At 43.0% G+C, this 26,124-nt stretch overlaps 2 protein-coding genes across 3 annotated transcripts in view; one reads left to right on the top strand and one right to left on the bottom strand.

Annotated features, from left to right (window-relative positions):
• PTGR2 (prostaglandin reductase 2) overlaps nt 1-6,658 on the top strand; it is a 38,414-nt gene extending 31,756 nt beyond the window's left edge. Inside the window, exons 7-10 of the mRNA XM_060262653.1 lie at nt 1,135-1,256; nt 2,211-2,298; nt 2,620-2,659; nt 4,856-6,658. Of these exons, the coding sequence (XP_060118636.1) occupies nt 1,135-1,256; nt 2,211-2,298; nt 2,620-2,659; nt 4,856-4,920 (315 nt within the window). The 3' untranslated portion in view covers nt 4,921-6,658. The remainder of the gene's footprint in view (nt 1-1,134; nt 1,257-2,210; nt 2,299-2,619; nt 2,660-4,855) is intronic.
• Nucleotides 6,659-10,482: 3,824 nt separating this feature from the next.
• The window catches only part of TMEM62 (transmembrane protein 62), a 74,743-nt gene continuing 59,101 nt past the window's right edge, over nt 10,483-26,124 (bottom strand). For both annotated transcript variants that reach the window (XM_060262301.1, XM_060262302.1), the window contains 5 exons: nt 21,558-21,671; nt 20,616-20,700; nt 16,749-16,853; nt 15,107-15,225; nt 10,483-12,082 (listed from right to left, as the gene is read on the bottom strand). In XM_060262301.1, the coding sequence (XP_060118284.1) occupies nt 11,756-12,082; nt 15,107-15,225; nt 16,749-16,853; nt 20,616-20,700; nt 21,558-21,671 (750 nt within the window). In that variant the 3' untranslated portion in view covers nt 10,483-11,755. The remainder of the gene's footprint in view (nt 12,083-15,106; nt 15,226-16,748; nt 16,854-20,615; nt 20,701-21,557; nt 21,672-26,124) is intronic.

The following is a 26,124-nucleotide window of genomic DNA, read 5'->3' as shown; positions in this document are numbered from 1 at the left end:
GGGCACTCAAGTGGCTGGTGCTCTATCCTATCTACTTCATAATTCTTACTTTCCTCCTCCTCCTAACTCTCCAGGACAGCCAGTCTCTTATCTGCATGGGCCTAAATGCACTCAGGCATCCTGTCACACATACCTCCTCTACTGGGTACTGTTTTCCTGGGCAGCTTGTGTTGTGGCCTCTCTGCAACTCCGCTGTGGAGCTTTGGTCAACTGTTTTGTTACCCAAAAGCAGCCCTCCACTTGGCCAGTGTTTGTCCTCTCTGTTGCTGATATCTGTTCTAGGTATGCCTGGAACTAATATTAGTGTACCTTTCTTGGGAAAGGGATAATTTTTGTACAGTCTAGATTTCGTGCTTATTTCCTCCTTATGCAAGATCTAATGTGCATACAAAGAGAAGAGAGATTAGATGTTGCTAAGGTTGCTCAACTTCAGTCTGAGGACTTCATTTAATAGAAGTAAAGACATGACCAGACATTGTTTTTACAAACCTGTATCTGTGCCATGATAATTACTCAACTCAGTTTTTCAAATAACGGGTTTGTTTCTAGGGCAATAAAATGAGTAGCAACTATCTTATGGCCCATAGGTCATGAAATTAACGCCTGGGGCAGATCTGCTGACTCCAACTTTAAATTTCTCAGTTCAGGGTTCCTTTCAAGTAGCTGGCTTCCATTGACCTGAAGTCAGCTACTAGGTATGTCAAATTAAGGGCATTTTGGCAACAGAACAACCTTATTACTCTAATATAACTTCCATTAGAGGGAGAGCCATTTAAATTTGAGGAAGTCTCCTTGGAGGATGTTAGGATCCACCCCATTAAAAACAAATGCATACAAGACACATTCTAAAATACCTCCCCAGCAGAAAAGTCAATACAGAAAAGGTTCCTTGAAAGTAAAATATGAAAAATTATTATTCTTTTACACTGTATACATGAAGCTTGTTATTCCAATAATGCATTGCTTGATGTACAGCCATGTCCCTGTCAATTCTGCCTTTTTGTACCAATATTTTCCTAAGAAAATATACTTTGATTGGTTTCCAACATGGAGATATCTTAGTTGTGATTGTGCTTTTAAGCTTGTAGCAAGGCAGGAAAATAGCATCTTTTGTTCTGTTTTGTTTTTTAACAGATGAATCCAAATAGTCATATTATTTTATGTGGGCAGATCTCCCAGTACAACAAAGATGTGCCTTATCCTCCTCCACTCCCTCCTGCGACAGAGGAAATAAGGAAAGCACGGAACATCACTAGGTATTTCTCTTTAACCAGCCCTAGCCACCATCTAGACTGAATATAGACTAATAACCATTTGGGAGGCTGCAACTGGGAAGGGAAAGGGAGTAAAATCATTCTCTTCTTCCATCATCAGAGCTCTGCTCACAAGAGAGGTAAAACGGAGTGTCTTAATTCTCTTCCCCCTGTCCTCTGTAGCCTTTCAACATGTCTTGCTATTATTCTTGCAACCATAGAGTCAGAAATGGCTGCTGGGAAGATGAGAAATCTTCAGTGCCTTCTGTTGATGGATAGTGGGGTCCAACTCATTCTGGCTTATTTTAGCCTCCTGCTCAGTCCCCAACCCAAAGTTAGGGAGTTGAACAGGAGACTGAAAAAGAAGACCAGAATATGTTAGACCAAAAAAAAAAGTGAAATCAGAAATGAGGCAAGGAGGAGCTGGGATTCTTGCAACAGTAAGGCAGAAGTGTCCTGTCTACAGCATTGTGCTCATGAGGAAACAAGACAGAAGCCACATGTCACAGTAAAGATTAAGATGAACACAGGCACTTGTTAGGTAGAATGACCAAGAGACATGTGTGGAGCATTTGGCTATTCTGTGTTCACAGGTGTATTTGTGCACATGTAGGCTTCTGTACATCTTCCAGGGTATTTACAGCTTCATATGTTAGGAATACTTTCAACCATCGTCAGTATTGCTTGATCCTGTTAAATAAAAATGTTAGTCTGTTCATCCATGCAATTAGTTCATATACAGAAAATACGACAGTATTGTCCATTTGAGTCCAAAGCAGAGATTGCAGTTTGCATTCTTTCATTACATTATAATATGATTACTTTGATTTTTAACAACGTACAAAATTGACACAAATGTTAAAAGATTTTCACACAAATGTGATAGGCCATATCTGCTTGTAAGAGTTTAGTCTCTTAACTGAATATAACTGGTACATCTGTTCTACTCTTTCACAGGGAAAGATTTCTAGTTCTGAACTACATCGACAAATATCCAGCTAGTACTGTGCAGCTTTGTCAATGGATCAAAGAGGAAAAACTGAAGGTAGGGCTCAAATCTGAAGGTAATTGTTTATAAACAGCAAGCATGCCTCTCTTCTGTGAAAAGCAGTCATTTGTTCTGTTGACTCTTTTGAGTATTGGTGAATAATCTACTTTAACTCTGTTGACAAAAAGCATAGACGCTTTCTACAGACCACCTAACTGGGTAAAACGGCCATTTTATCTAGAGGATTGGTTGAGATTAAGAGAACATACTTGATTAACCACTTTAATACTTTCTTGTTCCCCAGTTAATTGAAAACTTTGCAGTTCTTTTTAGGAGATAAAATAGGAAATGGGAACCAATCTCTTTCTCTTTTTTCAGGTTAGAGAGACTGTTGTGAAAGGCTTGGAAAACATTGGAGGTAAGACATCATTGGTTCACCTATACTCTACTGTATCAAAGCTATGTAATGTCTACTTTACATGGAAACAGGTTAAAGGAGTGAAGGGGTAGCCTGATTTAAAACATGTTGACATGTATCTATGAGATAGAAAGTTAAGTAAATCCAAATCTTGGGTTGGATTCACATTAAACTGGCAATTTCCACCAATTTCCCTCCTCATGTCATTTCTCATGGTCTTCTATTCCTGCACTCCAGGAGCAGTATTGTGTGAGATAATTAGGCTACAGTGGAAGGAGGGAGCCAGGAAGGTTTAGTTCTGAAATAATGGGAAAATATAATCTGGATCCAACCCGTTATATCAGGGATCCCCAACCTTTCTGAGCCTGTGGGAACTGGATTTCTGACATAGAGTGGTGGGCACAGCCACAGAATCGCTGCACAAAATGGCTGCCACAAAAGATACAGCCAGCCATAATCGCTAGTACAGGAGACAGAGCCAGCCACAAGATGGCTGCCACAACTTACTTTCAGTCACAGTGAAGATCCTTGTGCTGTAGTGGCAGCTACTACCAAAGCAATGCTTTTAAAATCTGCCCAGCCAAACAAATCTCTAATGGCTAATCAGAAGCTTTGCTGGGTAAAAGACCCACCTGCCCTCACACACTTTCTAAAAACACTAAAAAATGTGGGCAGCATGATGTCCACGTGCACCAGTCTGGAGACCATAGCATTATTTCTTACATGTTTTTGAGTATATAGATAGAATGGGGAGAATGATCTTAAACATTCTCAAGGGTGTTTGAAGTGTTGATACATGGTGGTTGAGTATTGGACACACAGTTGGTTACATAGATCCTGATAAACTTGAAAGCTATGGATCTGAGACCCAGTATAATTTAGTAGTTAGACTAGGCCTAGCAAGGTCTATATTCAAACACGTTCTCAGTCATAAAATTTGCTAGGTGTTCTTGGGTCAGTAACTTTCTCTTGGCCCCATGACAGGATTGTGGAGAAGATAAAATGGGCACAGGGAAGACCCTTATGCTGTTCTGAGCTTCTCTTGGCCCCATGACAGGATTGTGGAGAAGAAAAATGGGCACAGGGAAGACCCTTATGCTGTTCTGAGCTCCTTGGAGGAAGGATAGAATAAAATATACTTGATAAGATTTGAAATATCATTGATAAACTTTAGATACTTCGATTTTTGCAGGTATAACTGGAAGAGTAGGTGGTCATAAATAAGGTGGCAGAAAAAGGGGGTGCACAAAAATAGAGATGAGCAGAGGAGTGATGAAGAAAAGGAGGTGGACATCAGCCAGGTAGAGAAAAGCTGTAGGTGGGAATTGTTGCTTAAGGAGAACACAAAGTAGAAGCAGCAGGTTACTAGGGCATTCTGGGCAATGGAGGTTCCACAACAGTTGAGCACTAAGTCAACTGTTGGAGTTGCCTCTGTGTGACCATAGGTTTCCAGAGTGGCCCACCTGAGGTAAATTTTGGGGGCTCTAAAGTGGCCCACCTGAGGTAAATTTTGCTGCCACTCTGCAGAATGGATGCAGCCATATAATGACAGCTGTGACGAGTCTGGGGTGAAGATGGTTGCTTCATGATTCCCTCAGCCCTCTGCTGCTTGGAAAAGAAGCAGCAGGGGGTGGAGTTAGATTTGCAAAGAAGTCTACTTGCTCATCATTGTTATATGCTGCCAGTTTTTCTAAGGGCCATTTTCAGAAACATTGGTAGCCATGCCAAAGGAACTTTATCTGAGAAGGGTTAATTAATGTTGTTTAAATTACTTGCTAGATATTGTGACTGAATGGAAAGGGAGGATACAGAGCAGACACACAAATACTGCTAAAGCCTTTTCCATAGAACTGCATCAATTAATGTCAGTGTGATGTAATTGTTGAAGTGTTGCACTAGACCCAGGAAGACTCTATTCAGCTATGGAGCTTCCTATGAAACTTTGGGCCAGTAGTTCTCTGTTATGTTAACCCACCTTCCAGATTCTTCTAAAAACAATAAATATAATATTTTTCTAATTCATCTTCAGAAGCATGTTCAAACTACATGCACAAGATTGATTCTGGAATTTTAGGCATATTTTTTAAAAAAATTACAGAATTGACATTATTTTATCAGTAAATTTAAACCCACAATGAAAGCTGTTACGTTTAAGAAATGGTAGCATAAGGATTTCTTACTTTTGTTCTCTTATAGCTGCTTTCCAGTCTATGATGAGTGGAGGCAACACTGGAAAACAGATTGTGCATGTTTCAGACTAAAAATATCTTTTTACTGTTATAGAGAAAAAACAACTTTCAGAAGTCAGGCATTATTTTGTTTTTGCTAAATATACTGTTTGCATTAACTGACCAGAAAGCAAATTCCGTACCCTCATTTTTAACAGTGTTCATAAAGATTGGACAACTCATTTTTGTGTTTTCAAAATGGAAATTATATCTAGATTTATAATATCTGATGTTTAGACAATCTGATGCTACTAACACGTAAGTCCAGCTTCCATACACATTGTCTGCCCCAGGTTCAATGCTGTTGGGAAGTGTTTATTTTTCTGCTTTCCACAATACTGTGGTTCATTCATATTCCTCCCAAGGTTCTCCCAGCTGCTTTCCTATCTTTCGTTGCTGCAGTATTTTGGGAAGATCATGTTAAGGCTTGGATAACTATTATGTGAGTGAGAACATTTGGAATTTCCCTCCCCCATGGCAGCCTTTTTACTTGGCAATGTTCCCATTGTGGCTACTTCCTCCCCCTGCTAATGGGTTTGTTTTTTTAATTTGCAACAGACTATCCTTACATTCCCCCCTCCTCCTGTCAGTGAATATGTCTGTGAATTCTTAGATTTCATTTTAAAAAGAAAGTAAATTATAACAGAAAGCTCTTTTGTTTTAAAATGAAAGCTGGAATTCAGAGACACGTATAGTTTTAACAGTACATCAGTGTAAGTCTCTATTCTCTTCTGTTGTGGAGGTGAGAGGTTTCTCTCTGCACCTCTTGGTTTATGATGCAGGAGAGGGGAGGGACAATCTTTCTTTTTGTATGAATATTATGCATAAAATGCTAGATTGTTACAATACATGTTTGTGTAAATGATAATAAAATATTAATTCGATGTATCCATCCAAATAAAAAGATTTGAATTAAATGTTTTTGAAAAATGAAAGTTAGTATGGAAGAGCTGAACTTTTATGTCTTCATTAAAGCTCAGTGCTACTTAATGTTAAGTAACTGCAGTTCCATGGTAATAATGCCGACAAGACTCCCCCCACATGGGGATCCCCAATAGTTATTAATACCTAAAGATCTGGCTAGACTGCCAAAGGCTTGGATAAAATATCCAGCTTGATATTAAATTTGGGCTCCGAGAAACTGGCAGGAATTCCCCTGGATAGTCTAAAAGGGGAGTAGCCCACTTGCTGGAATGCTCTGTGGAGTACATTAATAAAAGGCTGTGTATTTCAAGCTTCTTGAGCTCTCTCTACACTCTGGCAATGAATAATTGATTAAAGCTTGGCTTGTGATGGACAGGGTAAGTTCTGCCTAACTAATGTATGTGTTGTAATTTGTAGGAACTTTTATTCTAATTTGTAGAAATGTTTAAAAGTTTCATTGTATGTTTAATATTGTTAAAATAGTTAATATTGTTCAATTATTGTTTATATATTCATTTTTGAAGTTAGATATTATACTTTATAGTAAGATTTTTTTTGATCAATAAAAATTATTTTTCTTTAAAAATTATTTTCCTAAGAATGACCACTGGGAGCTGGCAATGTTTGTGAGGCTGACAGTTAAAGCTATTTAGTTAGTGGGAGAGTTAGAGCTAGCTGGATAAGAAACTGGAAATTTACGCCAGTGTATGGCAGAACAGTAGCCTAATGCTGGCTGGGAGAAAGTCAACTTGTAACAAAGAATTCTGAATAAAGTTCAAGTGTGGAGAAACTTTGTAATTGTTATTTGTTGTGTTTAAACTATAAATAAAAGTTTAACTTTGTTTAACCTTGTAGACTGGATGTATATGGTCTCATGGAGGGCACACATATACATATCATCTGGGGGTGTGTTATGTGTATTACTAAATGGTGGCAGCATATGACTGAAGCAATGTTTCAGTAGTTCTGTTTCAATAAGAGGTGCTTATTAAAGAGAACTGGGCGTTCCTGCCTGGTGGTGTTTCTGTGAACGAGAGGGAAAGAGTCTCTATATTGTTAAAAGAGGCAAAGCAGGTGGCAAACCGTGACTGCCTGACCCCCCTGTAACCCTGAACCTGTGTGCTAGAGGTTTTTGGAGGGTGATAGGGTGAGTGGGGAGGCCACAGTTGTGGTAGCCACTCACAAGACCAGTGGAGGCCTTCTGAGATCTCTACCAGTGGAACCCTGCACTCTCCAACTTGATTCAATCAAGCTCCTGGGCCCAACTTCCAACAGTGCCACAGCCATTGTCATTCTGAATACATTGCTGAGCTTTTCCATCCTTTGAACACTGGAATTTCATCCCCAGGCCTGCTTCTTATCACCAGGGTTTTTGGCACCCTAGGTGAGGTCCCCCACCCCTGACTTCCCCACTACCCATACCCTTCCTCCCCCTTATACATGGGGAAAGCCAGGCCGCAGCCCTGCCAGCTCCCTGCCCATGCCTGCCCCACTGCCCCCATTCAGCCCCTTCAGCATCACTCATCCTCTTCTTTAGTCACCTTCCACACAGAAATCTGGCCCAATGCAAGAGCCGCAGGTGAAAGCCCTCGTGTGCATGCATTTGAAGACTGGTGGAGGGGATGAGGTGTGAAAATGGTGAAGCCAATAGGAATCCAATCAGACTGACCCCTTGGCTGTTCTCTAGCCAATCAGCTTCAGGCCTTGGAAAGAGCACGGGCTTCTGGCAACATTCTGGCTGCACTTGGGCTCCGAGTCCAGCGCTCTTTCTGCACCCCTGGAACCCTTTCCTGAGGCCAGGCTCAGTCCTGCAGCCCTTCTCACTCGGCAGAAAGCTTTAAGTGAGAGCCCCACTCCATGAAGTGTGTCTTTGTTCCCAGGTTTAGAAAACTGTCAGTGAAAGAGCTTGCGAGGAAGAGACAAGGAGAAAGCTGTGGCAGAGCTCATCAACCATGGTCAATTCAGTGCCAAGAACGTGCCAGTATGCATTGAGCAACCAATAGCATTGTCCCCCTCCATCCTCCCAAAAAGCATCCAAAGGAGCTTCTGCTCATGCCTGGGTGGATCAATCAGCATTTTGAGACATGTGCATGCACACACAGATCCCGAGCATGACATATGCAAGCCAGACACTTGTGCGGTAGGGTGGTCCATAAAGTTAAAAAAATCCTGTGACCAGGAGGAGCCCTGCAAGTTCACATCACTTTCTGCCCAGGTGGAGGGCAGGTCATGTCTGCCAACCGCTGCACACCTTACTCCACAGGGCCAGTCACACGGGAAGGGATCAGGATCCAAGCCAGTCATATGAGAAAGATCATCTAGGCCATCCCACTCTCATAGACTGTCTGGGTTCAGATGCTTCCAAAATGAGGCTTCAAGCCTTTTGAGTGCCTACTTACCTGGGATTGAAGGAACCTGTGCATGGAGTTGGTGCCTGCCTTCCACAGCAAGAGAGGGCAGGCTCCAAGTGCACCCACTGCCGTGCCACCCCTGCTCAGCCCCTTCCTCATCGTCGACCTCTTGCAACATTCCTGGCAGGCTGTGGGGCTGAGTGGAGGGTGGTGGGGAGGTGGGCAAGGGCGGTGGTGGTGGGGAAGGGGTACTGGGACAGCAGGGCATGCATGGGAATCGGGAGGGGGTGCCAACGACCCACACCTGTGAGCAGGTGGCTCCCTAGGCAACCGCATACCTGGCCTACTGGGTAGCACCAGCCCTGCTTATCACCTGATCCTGAACTGACTCTTATCTTTTCCGTTCAGGATCAGGCTTGTATCTTTCTTTTTCTCCTTTATTCTCCCAAAGTTCCTCTGGCCTGCTATCCAGCCCCCCTTTTCCAAGTAAGCAACAGCTGATAGGTAGGTGGGCTTATGTAAAGGTTTTGCATTTGTTTAGTGTATTGTCTTTTTTTGCTACTTTAACCTTTTTTAAATTCTGTATATTGTTTAGAAAATAAAGGCCTCATTTTTTAAAGTGCTGCCCCAAATGGGGAGCCTAGTATCCATAGGCAGAAAATCCCAAAGTTAATTGTCCATGGGTGCAGTCACACATACCATTTGTGGCAACACAGCTCCGTCTCGCTGACGGATTAAATATGTTCGTCCAGACATCCACATCTGGCAATCGAGCGTCATCCAGGGTCATTCCGATTTGCTGCGGATCAGTGCCACATTAATTTGACAGCGCAGAAAGTCCGGCCCTTTTTCAAAAAGCGGCACAAGATTGGCTTTTCCTGTTTGGACAGCTCACGCGCGATACTGCCCCTTGGAATGTTTACAGCTCCTCCCAACTTTTTTTTTAAGAAAAGCCCCAGCAGACATGCGCATTGCCAGATCATCCGGGAATCCGAGGGGACGCTTCTGCTTCTCCAATCAACACAGGATTGGGGGGGGACGTTATCCCACTATTCAGAACAGGAAAAAAAAATCTTTTTTTTCAGTGTGGAGGATTTCCAGATATCATTGTCACTGCCAATTTCTAGGAAAGTAATTCCTGGCAGTTCCTTGGTTTGAATCGGCAATGTTAATTTCGGAAACTTTCCCCCTTCCCCCCCTGCCTCTGAAGCAACGTTTGATTGCCCACCTCCAAACAGTTGGGCGCATGTTCAATGGACCCCCCCACTCCCAGAAATCACCATCTGATCACGCATGCTCCAAGAAAAGAGCGTGATAGTGTTGGATGTCTGAATGCTCAACAGAATGAGTAGCATTCTTGGATGCTCGTCTGAACGACCCTGCATCGAATCAATATTCAGCAGTTCAAATTTGAGCGCTACACACCCGCTTTTAATGTGACATGTGACCGCACCCCATGTGATGCATGTTGAGACTTACATGTGTAAAAGAGGCATTGCACATTACAGCCCCTTCATGGGTACTTGGGAATAGTTTGGTGTAGTGGTTAAGTGTGCAGACTCTTAGTTGGGAGAACCAGGTTTGATTCCACATTCTTTCACATACGCCTGCTGATGTGATCTTGGGTCAGCCACAAATTCTCCCAAGGCTGTTCTGCTCAAGAGCAGTTCTGGGAGAGCTCTCTCGGCTCCACCTACCTCACAGGGTGTCTGTTATGGGGAGGGGAAGGGAAAGGAGATTGTAAGCTGCTCTGAGACTCCTTTGGCTAGTAAAGGGCAGAGTATAAAACCAGTCTCTTCTTAACAATGGATGGTATACATCTTGGCAAATGTGTGTTCTTCAACCTGTATTCAGTGATAAACAGATGGTAAGGGGTTTAGGAATTTCTGAGATGAAGAGGGAGCTAATGATCTTCCCCTACCAGTGCCCTACCAAGGCAATTTCCCCTACAGTCAGGCTTTAAGGCCTTGATGGGGTGGGAAGGATTACTGAAAGTGCCCTCTTGTATTAAAATTACAAGGGAAAAATGGGGTTGAGAATTGTCTTTTCAGTTTTTAGTAGGCCTTAATAGCAGTTAAAGTATACCAAAACTAGGAGACATACAACTGTGCAACGGTTGACAGTATCTACTAAACTGGAAAGGTGCTAGTATTTGCTTTCTTTCAAGCTACAATAACACAACAGACTAGGAAATAACCAATCAATTAGGAATGGTCATTGAAGTGTGCTGTTTAGCTGTGTTTATTACATAAAAAGCTATTTAGACTCTTATCCTCAATTCAGTCAGCTACCCAAACTGTTTTAGAGAAAAACAGCAAAATAAAAATCACACAAAACTTTATTATTATTTTTTTTTCAAATTACATCCAGCAATTATATTTTGGTAAAAATAGCAGTAATTTGTGCAAATACAACAAGAGCTTGTACATAGATGTGAATTAAAGGAACATATATTAACATGTCTCAGAACACTCACTTTTAGGGGAAAAGGTTGAGGTGTACTCACATACAACATACGCAGGGCCAGTCATACATAGTATTCTATATGTGGAAAGGATTGCTTCTGTAAACTATTGGACACAGAGTACATGCTCTAGGGATTTCATCCAAAGAATTATAGGTGTAACTTTAGTTGCAGAATAGATCATTCTATCATGTACTTCCTGAAATGGGCTTGAGGGTTAACACTGGACTGAACCCTAGAGGTAACGTGGACTGGCATGAAGTACAGTGTAATACTTGCTACAGAACAGGAAAACGTGATATTAGGTGCCTTTTTTTGTATGCACACACAGCATCCCGTTCTGTTACCATACTACAAAAACAAGGCTCTATAAAAGTAATGTTATCTTCTTATAGTAATGAATTGATATATGGCACACTCCACAACTTGGAAGTCACCAGGGATAAAAGTATACTGGAACAGGCCACTATAGAGTACTGGTATCTGCTTCAAGCCTCCCATACAGAGACTGTTCCAGTAGGAAACTTAAATTACTTTCATCCCTGCCAGTCAGTGATTGGAAACATTTGAGAAATAAAAATTTAACAGCGTAAGACATTTAAGACAGACCACAAGACAGAGAACTGTGCAAATAACGGCATACCCTGTGAGAACTGGACTCGTGTTTTCCTATATAGCAATCATTCTGGAAACTGCATTTCAAAACAATTTTCCATTGCTGGTGGGAGGTATCTACTGTTCTGAAGGGGGGGGTGATATACCAAATTTACAATGTTAGATTGCAGGCATGCTTATTATTACTGACCACTTTGTCCTCCATACTGTCTAAAATTAAATGCCAAGTGCTTCTGGATTTATATGTACAGCAGCACTCTATAAACAGAAAAACAGAAACCATCACAATCCAGGATCAAGCTTTATTCCGGAACTTCATTTAGCATTATGTAACAGCAATTCAAAACAAAATTCCATCAACAAATACAATCAACTCCTGAGGCAGGCATTGTAAGGGGGATAATCTCCAAACCTTTACATTCATTTATTCAAATTGCATGGACATTTTTGTTTAACAGCTTCTTCATTTAACAGTTTAAGTGAAACTGTACTTAATCTCCCTGAAAATGAACCATTAAGAACTTTGTTGGTTCTTCATTTGCACAATAAAAGTTCTCAGAGTAGAAGAGTTCATTGTCCAGCTTCTATAGACCACAAATAGAGTTAGACCTACAATCCAAGTCCTCAGTGGAGACAAGAAGAAAGCCATAGCTCCATAGGTCTGCAGCAGAAAAAAGCAGGAGTAGACTTGCCAGGAAAATAGGAGCACCATGGTTAGGTGGACAGGCACAGCATAACACCGCTTAACATTATACAAGTGAGAGCCAAAGCAGTTTCCCTGGCAACGCAGAAACAGGCACCAACATAGATATGCCATCAAAGGTATGTTGAAAAACATCACCTGGGGGGGGGGGGGGGGAGAGAACGACAGGATTCACATTACTATTTTTTCTCAACATACACAATATAGTAGAATGTGGAAATTGACAAAGCTTATTAATAGGTCTGATTTGTGAACCCATAAGCAGGACTCTGCACTAGCAGATTCAAATCCAGTACTTTAAACCTTGTAGAAACCATGTGGCTGAGAATCTAGAAACTGAAAATTGAGCAAGAAGGGAAACCTGGTGGCACTTAAAAATTCAAGACACTGACTTCCAGGAAATATGGTAACTTGAAAAGGATGTTGTCAAAGACTCCAGACCTATCATGCTGTGGGGCATAACACACCAGGGAAGGACAGAATTAATTTCTCTATTTTTACTTCTCCCCCATGGGAGAGACCCAACAGACAAGTGAACCCATGGGGGTCTGACTTATCAGGTTCCATGAGGTTTGGAAAACATCAAGGACATTGGAAACTAGGTGGGCTCTTGATGGACAAAGTCAGCCTACCCCAACTTCTGTTCTCTTTCTATTAATTTAAAATTTGTAATCTCTGCAATATTCTGGATCAATTGTTATAACTCTCGGAACTACAATCACAATTGGAAAGCCTGGCAGACTGCTGGCAGCTTTTGAACTCAGCAGTAAGAAAATTGAAAATTTATGGCTTTAATCTACAGTTAATTAACAAAGAGTTATGTGAGCAGTATAATGATAAATAACTGAACCGCATCCAACTGTTTTTTAAGAAAGCCTCAGTCTTAAAACAGCATAAATATTATCTGAAATCTTATATCAAGCTCTTTCTTCCACTTTCCCTTCTGGACAAATGCTATTCTACATAATTGTGGATCATTCTGTGGATTATACAATCAGCTATTTTTCCCCTTTGATGAAAGATGTTTATTTAAAAGGTTCAGTGCTTTGGCTATGGCATGATGTAGTAAAAACAAACAACACACAGATTCGCTGATCTGTCAAAAAATCTGCTCAAAACAAGATTTATTTCCTGCTTTTATATATTTATCTACTTTATATATTTATCTACTTTCTTTGGTGTTCTCCACAACAAAAAGCAACAGAGAGTGAAAGAAAGTGGTGGAAAGAAAACACCTTTAATTTTAAATTTGTTCTCCAAGCCCATTGCACAACCCCACACCAGCCAGTTTGGCTTGGAGAAAGGATTTAAACAGCAAATGACTTTTCTGAGCCAAGCTAGCTGGCTAGTGCAGCAATGGGACAAGACTTGGAGAACATATTTAACTTTAGGGGAGTGGGGGAGGGGGGGAGGAAGAAAGAAAGGCATTCTCCAAGCTGCCAGCTGGCTTGGCTTGGAGAAGGGGTTTAGAGAGAGAAATGACTTCTCCAAGTCAGCCAACAGGGCAGTGGGGACTTCAAGAGGCACACAATATGTGTGAAAAAGGAACATGTGGCTCCCATGCCACAGTTTGGCCACCCCTGCTAATGTGGTGTTGGTTAAAAAAACAACAACTTCACATATGTGCACACCAAGAAGAGAAAGGCACTGCTGCGCTGAAGAGGAGGAGTGGGGTGGTCATCCTTGATTGCACAGATGTGATTATCATAATATGTTCTAGAAATTGTACATCAGAAGTTTTCAGAGTATGTCATGGTGGCATTACTGCTAAAGGAAGCAGGTAGCTCTGTTGATATTCATTACTATTTTTACCTAAAGAGCTTCCACAGTACAGCAGGAGGATCTGAAATTCTATGACAATGAAAAACATTGTGGGAATGGTGCAGACATGGGGAGGAAGAGATGTAGTACTTGTCACAAAGCATTATTTCCTGAAAGTGCACATTATATGACCAGATACCAGATATTTTGTAGGAAAAGAGTTGCTGGAGCTCATTAGCACAACTCATTTGCATATACCATACACCGCTGACATCACCAGAAGGTGTACTAAAGTGTATCAGCTCAGCATCAACTTTAAAATGCTTCTTAAATTATAATTGCCATAATAAAACCTTAGTCTCATCATACTTTTTAAATTACTTTCTCCTATGTGGCCACAGTGGCATGATGAAGATTTCCATCTGTCTGCTTTACATATTTTGGTTATTTTCCCATTTTTTGTGGGGAAAAATATTAGAAAGTTTGTCAAATATTACAGTTCAGAAAAATTCTCACTGGGGGTTTGAACATTGGATCCCAGAAACAAGTATGGGGGGGGGGGAAGGGTGAGAAAGAAAAAGCACAATAAAATTTAGAGGTTCTGAAGCTCTGCTCATGTGAGCTCCAGCCCAAAATGAGCCCTGCCTGACACTAACCTCAATCCACATAGAGCCACTTGAATCAATCTTTAACTATTAGGGTTTGTAGAATCTTTCGGGATCAAGTGCTGTGTTCTACTGGAGAAAGTTTTCCTTCCAGACGTTTCGTTCTCAGCTGCGGAGAACATCCTCAGTGGCGTTGCAGCCGGAGCAGGCGCTCAGACCTTCTTGGCTGCTGTGCATTGAGTGGGGCCAGGGCTGCTGGAGAGCTGCTATTTGTAGGCTGGAGGGGGTGTGATGAAAGGGCAATTGTTTTGTGGATCCAGCAGCCCTGGCCCCACTCAATGCACAGCAGCCAAGAAGGTCTGCGCGCCTGCTCCAGCTACAACGCCACTGAGGATGTTCTCCGCAGCTGAGAACGAAACGTCTGGAAGGAAAACTTTCTCCAGTAGAACACGGCACATGATCCCGAAAGATTCTACAAACCCTAATGATGTTACCAGCCGCGAAAACCTGAATTCTTTGACAATCTTTAACTGTTGTGAATCTTTGAGTGCAGCCTCCAGCTAGCCACAAAATCTGCCCCCCTTGATGAAGATCACCACCTCCCACCTGAGGCAGAGGCATTATGTTTGCCATAGAAATTCTCATGCTGCAGCCTCCCCATGATTATACTAAAATAACTGAACTGAAAGTACAATTTGTCACATTCCAGCGATTTGTTAATTTTTTCTGACACACAAAAACATTTGGAAACATCTCATTTTCACAGTTTTGTCATTTGTTGCATTAAGTATCCTACCTGCCAAATCCCAACTAGAAATGTTATACTGCCTTGAAAGAAATGGCCATCCACTATTACCCCAAAAGAAAAGCAGGCACCCATGTGACCATCTATTATCTCACCAATAAACCAGGGACCTGTAAGGAAGAGTGATAATCATATTCAGTATAATACAAAACCATCTTTTCCCCAGCTGCCACTACAACACGTGTTTGGCAATAAGGAAGATCACTTTTAAACACTGCCTGGAAACTGAGGTAAAAATAACTGATGGCAAGATGCTTCTGTGAATTCTGAACTACTTGATACAGTGTCAAATAATGCCATTGATATGAAAAGATTTGTGACACTATACCTTGTAGGTATGGAAGGCTAAGAAACTGAAGTGGATCCTACTCCTATCCTCCCACTGCACTGAGCAAAATTTGAAGCCTTCTGGTTCTTCTGTTGGAAGGAGGTTGGATATGGCCCACTAGTTCAGCCTAGAATTTTTACCAGACAGAAGAAGTGAGATCTGATTTGCATAAGAAAAAGAATTCTAGAAAAGCATACTCAGAGATTTTGAGTGCAGCAGGGAAGATTTTTTGCTTTTCACTTGATGGGGGAAAGACAGAAGAATAGGAGGTCTAGCTGAAGGGAAAATGTCTTATACCAGCTGGGGGATGTATGAAAGGAGTGGAGGCAACTGACAACACCAAATGCAGAATTAGAGTTTGATTTTAGATTGTTATATTGTTTTATTATATTAATTTGATTTTACCTTTGTATTATTGATTGTTGTTACCCGCTTAGATTTGGGAAAGGGTGAGCTATAAATCGAATATAGTAAGTAAATAAATACATCCATAAATTCAAGAGGAGAGCTGGGCAATCAGATGGAAACTAATTTGTTAACTAATATTATTTCGGTTCTCTCAAGTAACACATAGTGAGGTCTGATTTCCCCCTTTTTAACTTGTTTGCTTCATAGCTGTTACACATTTTACACTCACTGTACATTTTTCCTTTCTGTAATTAATAACTTTAATTACAAGTTAATTTTTTCATAAAGCTGTGGTGACTCTGCCCCACAGAAATCCAGGGCTTTTGTTGTGGAAAAAGCCCAGCAGGAACTCATTTGCATATTAGGCCACCTCCCCCCCATGCCAAGCCAGCCAGAACTGCATTCCTGTGGGTTCCTGCTCAAAGAAAGCCCAGCAGAAACCTATTCCTTACAACTATCTAAGAAGATTTCTCCAGAGTAGGCAATACAATAATTGTCTACTCAAAAGAAATAATTCTGTAAGAAGAATGAGCTGAGATAATATTCCTTGCTGAAAAAAAGGAATCTTACACACTTCTGGCACAAGCATAAGACCTCTAGCTCTCAAGTGGATCCTGTACCTCCAATTCCCCCCTCTCAGTGGGAGCATTATGAAAAAGTCTGCTACAGCAAGGGATAAACTCTAAATTCCACAATTTAGAGATGTCAACATTTCCAAGCTGGCTAGATGTCTCAAAAAGAGAAACAGTAAATTTAATACAATCTTTAAACCCTGGAAAATCCCCAGATCATTATTGTATTTAAAAAAAATAAACCCACAGCTCTCAGAGATTTTCTGCTTGAAATAATATTGGTATATCAGCAATACCACTATGCCCATTTCTCAGTGTGTCTTACCTAAAACAGTATACAAACTCAGCAGCAAAAAGAAGTAATAGAAGAAGTTTGTTTTGCTCAGGATATGAAGTGAAAGAGAGGTCTGCCTTGCCCTGGTGAGAGGCCCTAAAATGGAAAAAATAATTTCAGTGGAGAAAACCTGTGTTAAATACATATGGATTCTGTATAATTTTTTACAGGAGCATAAAGGGGCATATCCATTCACTTAAATGAATGGGAGTCAGGCTGGGTGTCAGCATCTGCCTCACCTTGCAGGGATTGTTGACTGTGCCAGGTGCCAGTGTCTGCCTTGCCTTGAGCAGGTTGAGCCAGGTGCTGCTGCTGCCTTCATCTTCCCTGTCATGTAGGTGGGGCTTTGTCTCCACTGCCTCTCTTCAGGCTGTCTGGATGATACATCTCCCACCTTGTGCAGGGCTTGGGTGGGGTAGGCTCAGCCCTTCTGTCAGAAGGCTGGGCAATTCAGAAGTTTTTAAAACTATGGGAACTCCATTTATCATTTTGAAGGGTTTTTTAATTCCCCAGTGTTCTCCTAGTCAGTTGCCAGTCTGCAGGTCCCAGCAGGGATTCCCCTGGGTTTGGGAGCTTCTCCCTGCTACTGGCCAGCAGAGAAAACCCTGCTCCGAAAAGGTGAAATTACTGTATGATGTTCCCAGCATGATGGCATCCCAGGAAGTGATGTCATTACAGGGACACCAAGACATTCTGGTTTGAAGGCAAAGCTCATGGTTTTAAGTCAGTTTTACTACAGAGTTTTGCTCCAAAACCAGAGTGTCACCGCATGATGTCCCTGATGTGATTATGTTGCTTCCAGGTGATGTCATCACGTCAGGGACATCCCAGAATGCCTCCAAGTCCCCCCACTGGTGCAACAAAAGGACCTAGCAACTCTACTCACTCTCCGAGATTTCAGATTTTTCTGCAAACCTGGGGCATTTTTTCAGGTTTGTAGAAAGACCAGTCTTGTCTGTTCACAGGTCCCATCTTTGGTTTTATGCATCCTCAGATTTAGCCAACTTGGCTATTATAATATAGACAGATGATGATGGTTATGACTGTTGATAATGGAACCCCTGTGTTAAATTATCTGTAGCCATAAGAGGAGAGCTTTTACATCTATAAATAATTTTGGTTTAGGTATGACTTATATTTTTTAAAAAAGACTAGAAGAACGCCTGTGAACCGATTCAGTTCCAGTTCACATGGGACATACAATTCACTTTATAATGCTCATTTGCAAAGTAGGTTAGGATATTAACAAGTTTAGCCTGATACAAATAGGCTAAACTTCTTAATATCAGTTGTGGTCATTGTATCAGTTGCAAACAGGGTTTGGAGAAAAAGTGTCATATCTCTTTTACAGAGGCTTAATGGACTGTTGTCTTCCTGCTATGAATTTACCTCCTTGCCCATTTCTACACACTAAGCCTCTATGAAAGGTACTAGACATTTTTTCTGTACCTGGTTGGCAACGCTAGCAGTAATCCATAAGTACCATGAAGCATACAAGAAATAAAAGGAACTAGAATATTCAGAATTAAAATTTGTATTGCATTTGCATTAATTTATTGTAATACATTGAACGTTTAACTGTTAACACAGCAACCTTTTCACTGCCTGTCTACTTAATATCACATGAAGTGCCTTATACCAAATCATATAAGGACATAAGAGAAGCCATGTTGGATCAGGCCAATGACCAGTCCAACACTCTGTCACACACTGGCCAAAAAAACCCAGGTGCCATCAGGAGGTCCACCAGTGGGGCCAGGACACTAGAAGCCCTCCCACTGTTGCCCCCTGCCAAGCACCAAGAATACAGAGCATCACTTGCTCCAGTCAGAGACTTCCATCTATACCTTGTGGCTAATAGCCACTGATGGACCTCTGCTCCATATGTGTATCCAATCCCCTCTTGAAGCCATCTATGCTTGTAGCTGTCACCACCTCTTGTGGCAGTGAATTCCATGTGTTAATCGATCTTTGGATGAAGAAGTACTTCCTTTTATCCATTCTAATCCAGGGTTTCCCAAACTTCCCCGCCCCCCCCCTCCCCGTGGCCCAGTTATTTTTACACTTCTCCTTCATGGCCCACTAAAATTTGGGGGTGGAGCCAGTAGACTTTGGGGGTGGAGCCGGGAGACAGGAAATGATGTACAAACAAGCCTAAAACTCTTGGAATATATTTTTAGGAAAAGTAGGAGATGGTGGAATTTTGCAATGCAATTTTAAAAATGAAAAATCAAGAAGATCACACAGCAGAAAACTAAAAATATAAAATGCTCTCATCCTGGGAAAACATGAAATGGCAGCCTGGGAAAACATGAAATAGCAGGGCATTTCAAGCTTTCCCCCCTTGCCCGGTCTACTCAGATTAGCAATGGCAAGGAAGGAAGGAACTGACCTGAAATGGCAGTGCTGGGAAAACATGAAATGGCAGGGCATCTCCCCCCCCAGGTCTACTCAGATTAGCAATGGGAAGGAAGGAAGGAGAAAAGACTGACAGAAAGAGAGAGAGAGAGAGGATGGGAAAAGACTGACTGACAGAAAGAAAGAATGAATGAAAGGGAGGGAGGGGGAGAGAAAGAGAAAGAAAATATGAAGGAAGGAAAGGGGAAGGAAGGAGTGAAAGAAAGGAGGGACAAAAGGAAGAAAGAAAGAAAAAGAAAAGAAAAAAATGAAAAAAAAAAACAGGATGGGAGCAACTCACTTTTAGAAATGCTGACTCTCGCTGCGCAAGTGCCTCCTTCTCCCTCCCTTCCCCACTGCTGGTATATTTCCAGCTTTGTAAAGCTCCCTCTCCGCACCTCCTTGGCAAGGAAAACGGAGCTGAGATAATTCAGCGCTGAGGCATGCCGCCGGTATTTTGAAGGGACCGCGCCTGGAAAGGGAGCGTGGCTGATCCCTTCCCCACCTGTGGCCGGCTTGGCCCAGCGCGGAATGAGCTCAGCGCTAATTTCCTACCGATCGGGCGATTAGTTTTGGGGGGGGAGGGCTTTGCACAGCATGAAACTGACCTGCCTAAGGTGGGGAAGAGTGGGAGAAGGACGCATGATGCGGAGGAAGGCGGGGGGAGGGGTGGCCAGGGGACTGGAGGCCCCGCAGCCCGGTGTTGAGGGCTCCGCAGCCCGGTGCCGGGTCCTGACCCTGCCTTTGGGAAACGCTGTTCTAACCCAACTGCTCAGCAATTTCATTAATTGCCCACAACCATTTTACTCACAAAAACTGTTGCTCTCCAAGGTCTCAGATTGTAGTTGTTTATATCTGATCTATTACCTGATCTTTTTAACTGAAGATGCCCGGGATTTAACCTGGCATCTTCTGTTTGCAAAGCAAATGCCTCACCACTGAGCCACAGCCCCTACCCGCTTCCTTTAAGAGGAAATAGCGAGAAGCTAATGTCTAAACTAATGTCTAATGTCTAAACTAATTCCCATCTAGAATTTTACATACTTATGACTGATTCTGTTTAGGATCAGTTAGGATGACTGATTTTTTTTTTTATCAGTTAGGATATAATTTTGAAAAAATGAAATCCTCATTTTAGTCCAACGTCATTCTGAGTGGGTAACATCCATTTTTTAAAAGTATTCTTATTTCACTGAGAGCCCAGGAAAACATGTTTACATGTCCACATAATTCATCTATCACATGGGAAGTAAGGTTATATGCCTATTTCTGCATAAATATAGCACATGCAGGTAATGGGAGCTAAAACCTGTCTCATTGTATTTCTACGTTCAAACTGCGTTTTTGTTCCAGGCAAGTTGGAAGAACAATGCTTCAATGCTTCAAACTGTGGAGCACAGCAAGAAAATAAGTTGAAGTAGAGGAAAGAATGATAAAAATTGCATTTAAAAAGGTTCTAACCTTTGAGTGATGGCCTTCCTAAATACCGGAAAATAATCAGAAAGGCAATCTGGATTATAACCATTAGTGCAAATACTACTCGAACCTGAAAAAGAAAAGGAAAAACACTGTCATGCTAAGAATCCTGCCAATAAGGTAATGATTAACTAGCCTAAACTGAGACATGCATTTTAAATCTGAACTATGCATTTTCACTCTATTGAGATGTCCAAATAGAGGACATGTCAGTGCTTAGAATCTTTGTGATGCTTCCTGTGGACTAATGCTCAGCCACCTACATAGCTACACTCCTCCTGAGCAATCCTACCCTGTCAGAGTGCACACAGAGGACATTTATTTGATTCCATGTGGAATATCCCTCCACATGGGAAGTCTGAAGGGAAGAAGTATAGAGGCATGAAGAACAAGCAGTTCAAAACTAATGCAACATATTATAATAACTTATTTAAACATTTATGTTCTCATATGGCAGAATCTTCTTATATAATGGCATCACTTTAGGATATTTGTGGGAGTGCTTCCAAACACTCATTTTGAGATGCAAGTTACGTGAAGACTATAACCTGTGAGTATGCGCAATCTGAAATGATTCTTAAACAATATTTGGTCTCCTGTATTCTTGATCATAGCCTGGTTGGCACTCATGCTCCTCTCTCTTGCCATTTTAATATTAGCACATATATGCAAAATACATAGATACATGCACAATGTGTGCATTGTGACGGCACCAGCAAAGTGTAAAAGTACATTCTTTGATGTCTAGTCAACTTATAGTTTGGTCAACTCTAGGACAAAAGTTGAGACTTCATAAAATCACATAGTTCCTAAATAAATCCAAAACATCTCAGCGACTCATAAAACTAAAGAACTTAGCAGCAAACAAGGGGAAAGAACAGGCCAAAAGGTTCTAAGCAGACATACATACCTTCTAGCAATACTAACCCATATATAGTGATCAGCAAGAAGAATCCAAGATGATAAGAGGCCAAACTTAAGAGAAAGGTTTTCTTCCATAGCAAATGGATGATGCTGAGTAATACTCTTACCACTGCCATCCTAAAGCAGGAATATAGTGAGGAAATAAAATCGTATTATTTTTATTAGCAAAATGCCCAGCATTGTGAGTTTTCAAAATGTCGCTATTAACCATGATCATCGTGGTCTCTGTGCTTCACACTCATGGGATAGAGCACCTGCGCCGATCCCCGAATTGGTACCTAAAAAGCCCGGGATTTTTTCGCGCTTGGCACCGGTGGGCATGCGCAGGCGTCCAGTACACATGCTTACCGGCGCCAGCGCGAGGATCCCGCCAATTCCTTCTTGACCATCGCATTGAAAGGATCTGCTTTTGACTGCTCCAGTCAGTGCCTGGTACTCTGTTGGATTTCCTCTTCTTAGCCCGTTTGTTGTTTTCCTCTTAGTAGTTAATAGTTAATAGTTGTTAAAAAAAAGACTTTGAGTTGGACTTTGCCCCTCAGGGCTTTATTTCCCCCTTCCCTCGTGGACTCCGGTCCTATGGAAAGACGTTGGGGGTTCTTCAAATGCTGCTTGAAGTGCGGTAGTAAAATTGCACCCCCTGACGGTCACTCCCTCTGCTTGTTGTGCCTGGGTGAGGGACACAGTGTAGACTTGTGCCTGCATTGTCAAAGTTTTTGAAACAACCCCCAAAAAATCGTGTGGCAAGGTTATCGGCGGCCTTAGTCGAGTCAGCTCTTCGCCCACATATAATGGCTGCGGATCCATTGGCATCAATGGGGGATGCTACATCGGTCGATCCATCATCACCAGAGCGGGGCCGACCCACAAAATGACCCTCTGAAGGGTTAGTGGCATCCACATCATCAAAGAAACGTCAGGACGAGTCGGGGACCCGATTGTCCCTCCCGAAGAAGCTCAAAGCAAAGGAGAAGCGGAAGAAAGACAGACCTTCTCACACTCCCTCTCCTTCTCGGGATGTCTCTATGGAGTTGGTGTCAGTCCACCTAGGGAAATTTTAGTGTCTCCTAGCCCATGAAGTCCGTCGGTACCGAGGAACCGTGGCCCGCAGCAGCTCCATCTTTCGGGATCGGAGCAGGAAACAGATCTAATGCAGTGGACCCATTCAAGGTCGGGGTTGCATCATCGGAGCGACAATGGTTTGATATTGGAAGTTGAGGCTTCGGCACCGAATGAACCTCTAGCACCATTGCCACCTATTACAGGACGGAGAGAGCTCGAACCGAGTACTGTGATGCGTTGCTTCCCTCCTCCTCCATTGTGGGCCCTACACCAGTGGCCTTGCTCATACGGACCGTACTCGTATCCATTGCCATACCCATGGTACCCTCCCTGTGAGTTCCCGGAATGGGATCAGCGGTCGGAAGCTTCTTTCTCGAGGCTTTCGCATCAATCGGCCACTCGGCGTGCACCCTCAGCATTGGTGTCGATTCCCCCCCGAGAGACACAGAGAGCAATCTGGGGACCAGCAAGTTCATCCGTCAGTATCGCTCCATTCACCTGAATGTGCTTCGACCCCAGTTTTATCTGAGCACTCTGCTAGGAGAGAGTTTTCGACATCGGACTCTGAGGTCGGTACCGATGATCTGGACAGAGCAACAGAACCTTCTCCAAATTCTCATATTGCTGAGGACCTTCCCATATCACCATCGGAAGATCTCAAGTCTTATGGGGACCTGGTGAAGCAGATGGCACAGTCTCTCTCCCTGCCAGTAGTCCAACCATAGCCAGTCGTCAATGATACCGTCTTCGACATAATGCAGAGGGATACATCGTCGGCTGTGGCCCTTCCAGTGACGAAAGTTATTCTACAGGTTGTGAAGGAGTCTTGGACAAAGCCAGCGTCCACACCGATCTCAACACATCACCTGGACCACAGGTACCATGTTCAGGAGGCTGGTGCTGAGTTTTTGTTTTCTCACCCCAAACCCAACTCGGTGGTGGTTTCTTCATCTTCAAGGGCGCGTAAGACCCATTCTTCCCCACCTGATAAAGAGGGCAAGAAAACTGACAATGCTGGCAGATGATTCTACTCAGCGGGAGCTTTGGGAGTGAAAATCTCAAACTACGCTGCTTGTATGGCTCACTACCAGTATGCGGTTTGGGAGCAGCTCACACCATTGATGTCATCCCTGAGTGAGGAGAAGCAGGCTTTGCTGAAGAAGTTGCAAAAAGAGGGATTTGCCATGGCCAAACAACAGCTGGCTGCGTTAAAGCACATGGTGGATGTCTCTGCAAAGACCATTACTTCTGCCGTCTCCCTGCGCCGTCACGCTTGGCTACGGTGAAGGTCTTTTTAGTCCCACCACTGACAGTGTCCTTCAAGAGATGGACAAAAGTATAAAGACCTCAAAAATCTTGGTGTCCCTGCATCTACTAGGGCCGGCAAGCCTAAGCAGTGGCACAAATCTTGGCCCAAGAGGCCTTATCAGAAATTTTCCCCTGACCAACCCTGGAGACCTCGCTTTTCACAGCCGGAGAGTAGAACTCCTTATAGGGGAAATAACAAGTTGAGGTTTGCTTCAGCTTCTGCGAACACCAGCAAATCTAAGGGCTCTCGCCAGCAGAAGCAGAGCCTTTGACTTTTCTGCCACACACATCGCCGCCCCTCTTTCTTCTCACATCCGCCTCCATCACCATCTACCGGCTTGGGAGTCCATCTCCACAGACAGATGGGTTCTCTCCATCATTGCAGAAGGCTACAAGATAGACTTTGTTCAGGTTCTCACTCAGTCAGTGATTGTTACAACACCTCCTTCCCTCCCTCGGCTAGAGGAAGTCAGCAACCTCTTGCAGAAACAAGCCATAGATCCGGTTCCAGTAACTGCCAGAACGGGGGGGTTCTAATCTCGTTATTTCCTGGTCCCCAAACTGGATGGGGGATTGAGACCAATCATGGATCTTCGAAATCTGAACAAGTTTATCGTGTACCAGAAGGTCAGGATGTCCACTCTGCAAACAATCCTTCCCCTCATCAACCAAGGGGATTGGATGGCAACGTTGGAGGTCAAGGATGCCTACTTCCATAGCAGCATCCATCCATCTTACAGGCATTTCCTCTGGTTTGCGATAGGCTCCAACCATTTCCAGTTCAAAGCCCTTCCATTCGGCCTGTGCACTGCACCGCGGGTGTTTACCAAGATGATGAGTGTTGTAGCCGCACATCTTTGGGTCCAAGGCATAGTCGTTTTCCGTATATTGACGACTGGCTCCTTGTGGTGGATTCAGAAGAGCGTCTATCCGGCCATATTGCAATCACTCTTCGTCTTCTTCACACCTTCGGTCTGCAGGTAAACATGAAAAAGTCCCATCTCATACCATCAAGGACAGTTCAGTTTATCGGGGCTCTGCTGGACACAAACCTTCATCATGCCTCAGCAGAGAGCAATGGACATTTTCAATCTCATCCAGCTTTTTCAAAGCCGGAAACGGGGCACAGCACAACAGCTGCAGTGGATGCTAGGGCTGATGGCGGCAACTACCAGTGTACTGTTGTTTGCAAAATTGCACATGAGAGGGCTTCAACTTCGATTCCTCAGAAAGTTTCAGCCTTTACGGGACTCACCTCAAAAGAGGTTCATGATTACATCATTGATCCTTTGGGCCATGGAATGGTGGACATCCAGAGACAACATCTGTCAGGAAGCTCCCTTCCATTTGCCTATGACGACAGTTACGATCACTACAGATGCATCTTTATGGGGCTGGGGTGCTCATATGGATTCTCTGTGTGTAAGAGGACCTTGGCCTCCACAATTGACTCTTTGTCACATAAACTATCTCGAACTGTTGGCAATTCATTTTGCCCTTTGGTCCTTCCGTCCTCTGGTGGCGGGGAAGGCTGCGGCCCTGTTGACGGACAATACTACAGCCCTTTGTTATGTCAACAGGCAGGGCAGAACAGTCTCTCGATAGCAATAGAACTGTGGATGGAGTGCTTCAAGCATGGTATCTATGTGAAGGTTGCGCACCTTCCAGGAGTACTCAATCTGCAGGTGGATTTGTTGAGCAGAGGAGCAGCATTGCCACACGAATGGGAGATGCAGTGGCGCTTCCTTCAACCTGTGTTCCAGCTCTGGGGATATCCTCAGGTGGATGTTTTTGCCACAGCACAGAATCGGAAGTGTCCCTTGTTCTGCACCAGGGGAGGATTGGACCCAGAGTCTTTGGGAGATGGCCTGATGTTCCTGTGGAACAATTCGTTCCTGTATCTGTTCCCACCTCTTCCGCTGCTGACGAAAGTTGTCAACAAAATAGCAACAGAGAAACCGAGGTACATTCCAGTCACACCGTGGTGGCCTCAGCAGAACTGGTTCCTGATCTTGCTTCGTTTAGTGAGGGGAGTTTTTTTATCAGTTCCCGGTGGAACCGGACCTTCTGTCGGCCCAGGAAGGACAAGTGTTTCATCACAACGTACCTCACCTGAAGCTGATGGCGTGGTTCCTTGTGAATTCTTGAGCAGAGTTCAGCACAACTTTCTAAATAGTAGAAAGTTGTCTACCCATACTTCCTA

The sequence above is a fragment of the Heteronotia binoei genome, chromosome 21, assembly GCF_032191835.1.
Source record: "Heteronotia binoei isolate CCM8104 ecotype False Entrance Well chromosome 21, APGP_CSIRO_Hbin_v1, whole genome shotgun sequence".
Classification (NCBI taxonomy): domain Eukaryota; kingdom Metazoa; phylum Chordata; class Lepidosauria; order Squamata; family Gekkonidae; genus Heteronotia; species Heteronotia binoei.
Note: the sequence above shows the minus strand (reverse complement) of the source record. Positions and strands in the feature narration are given on the sequence as shown.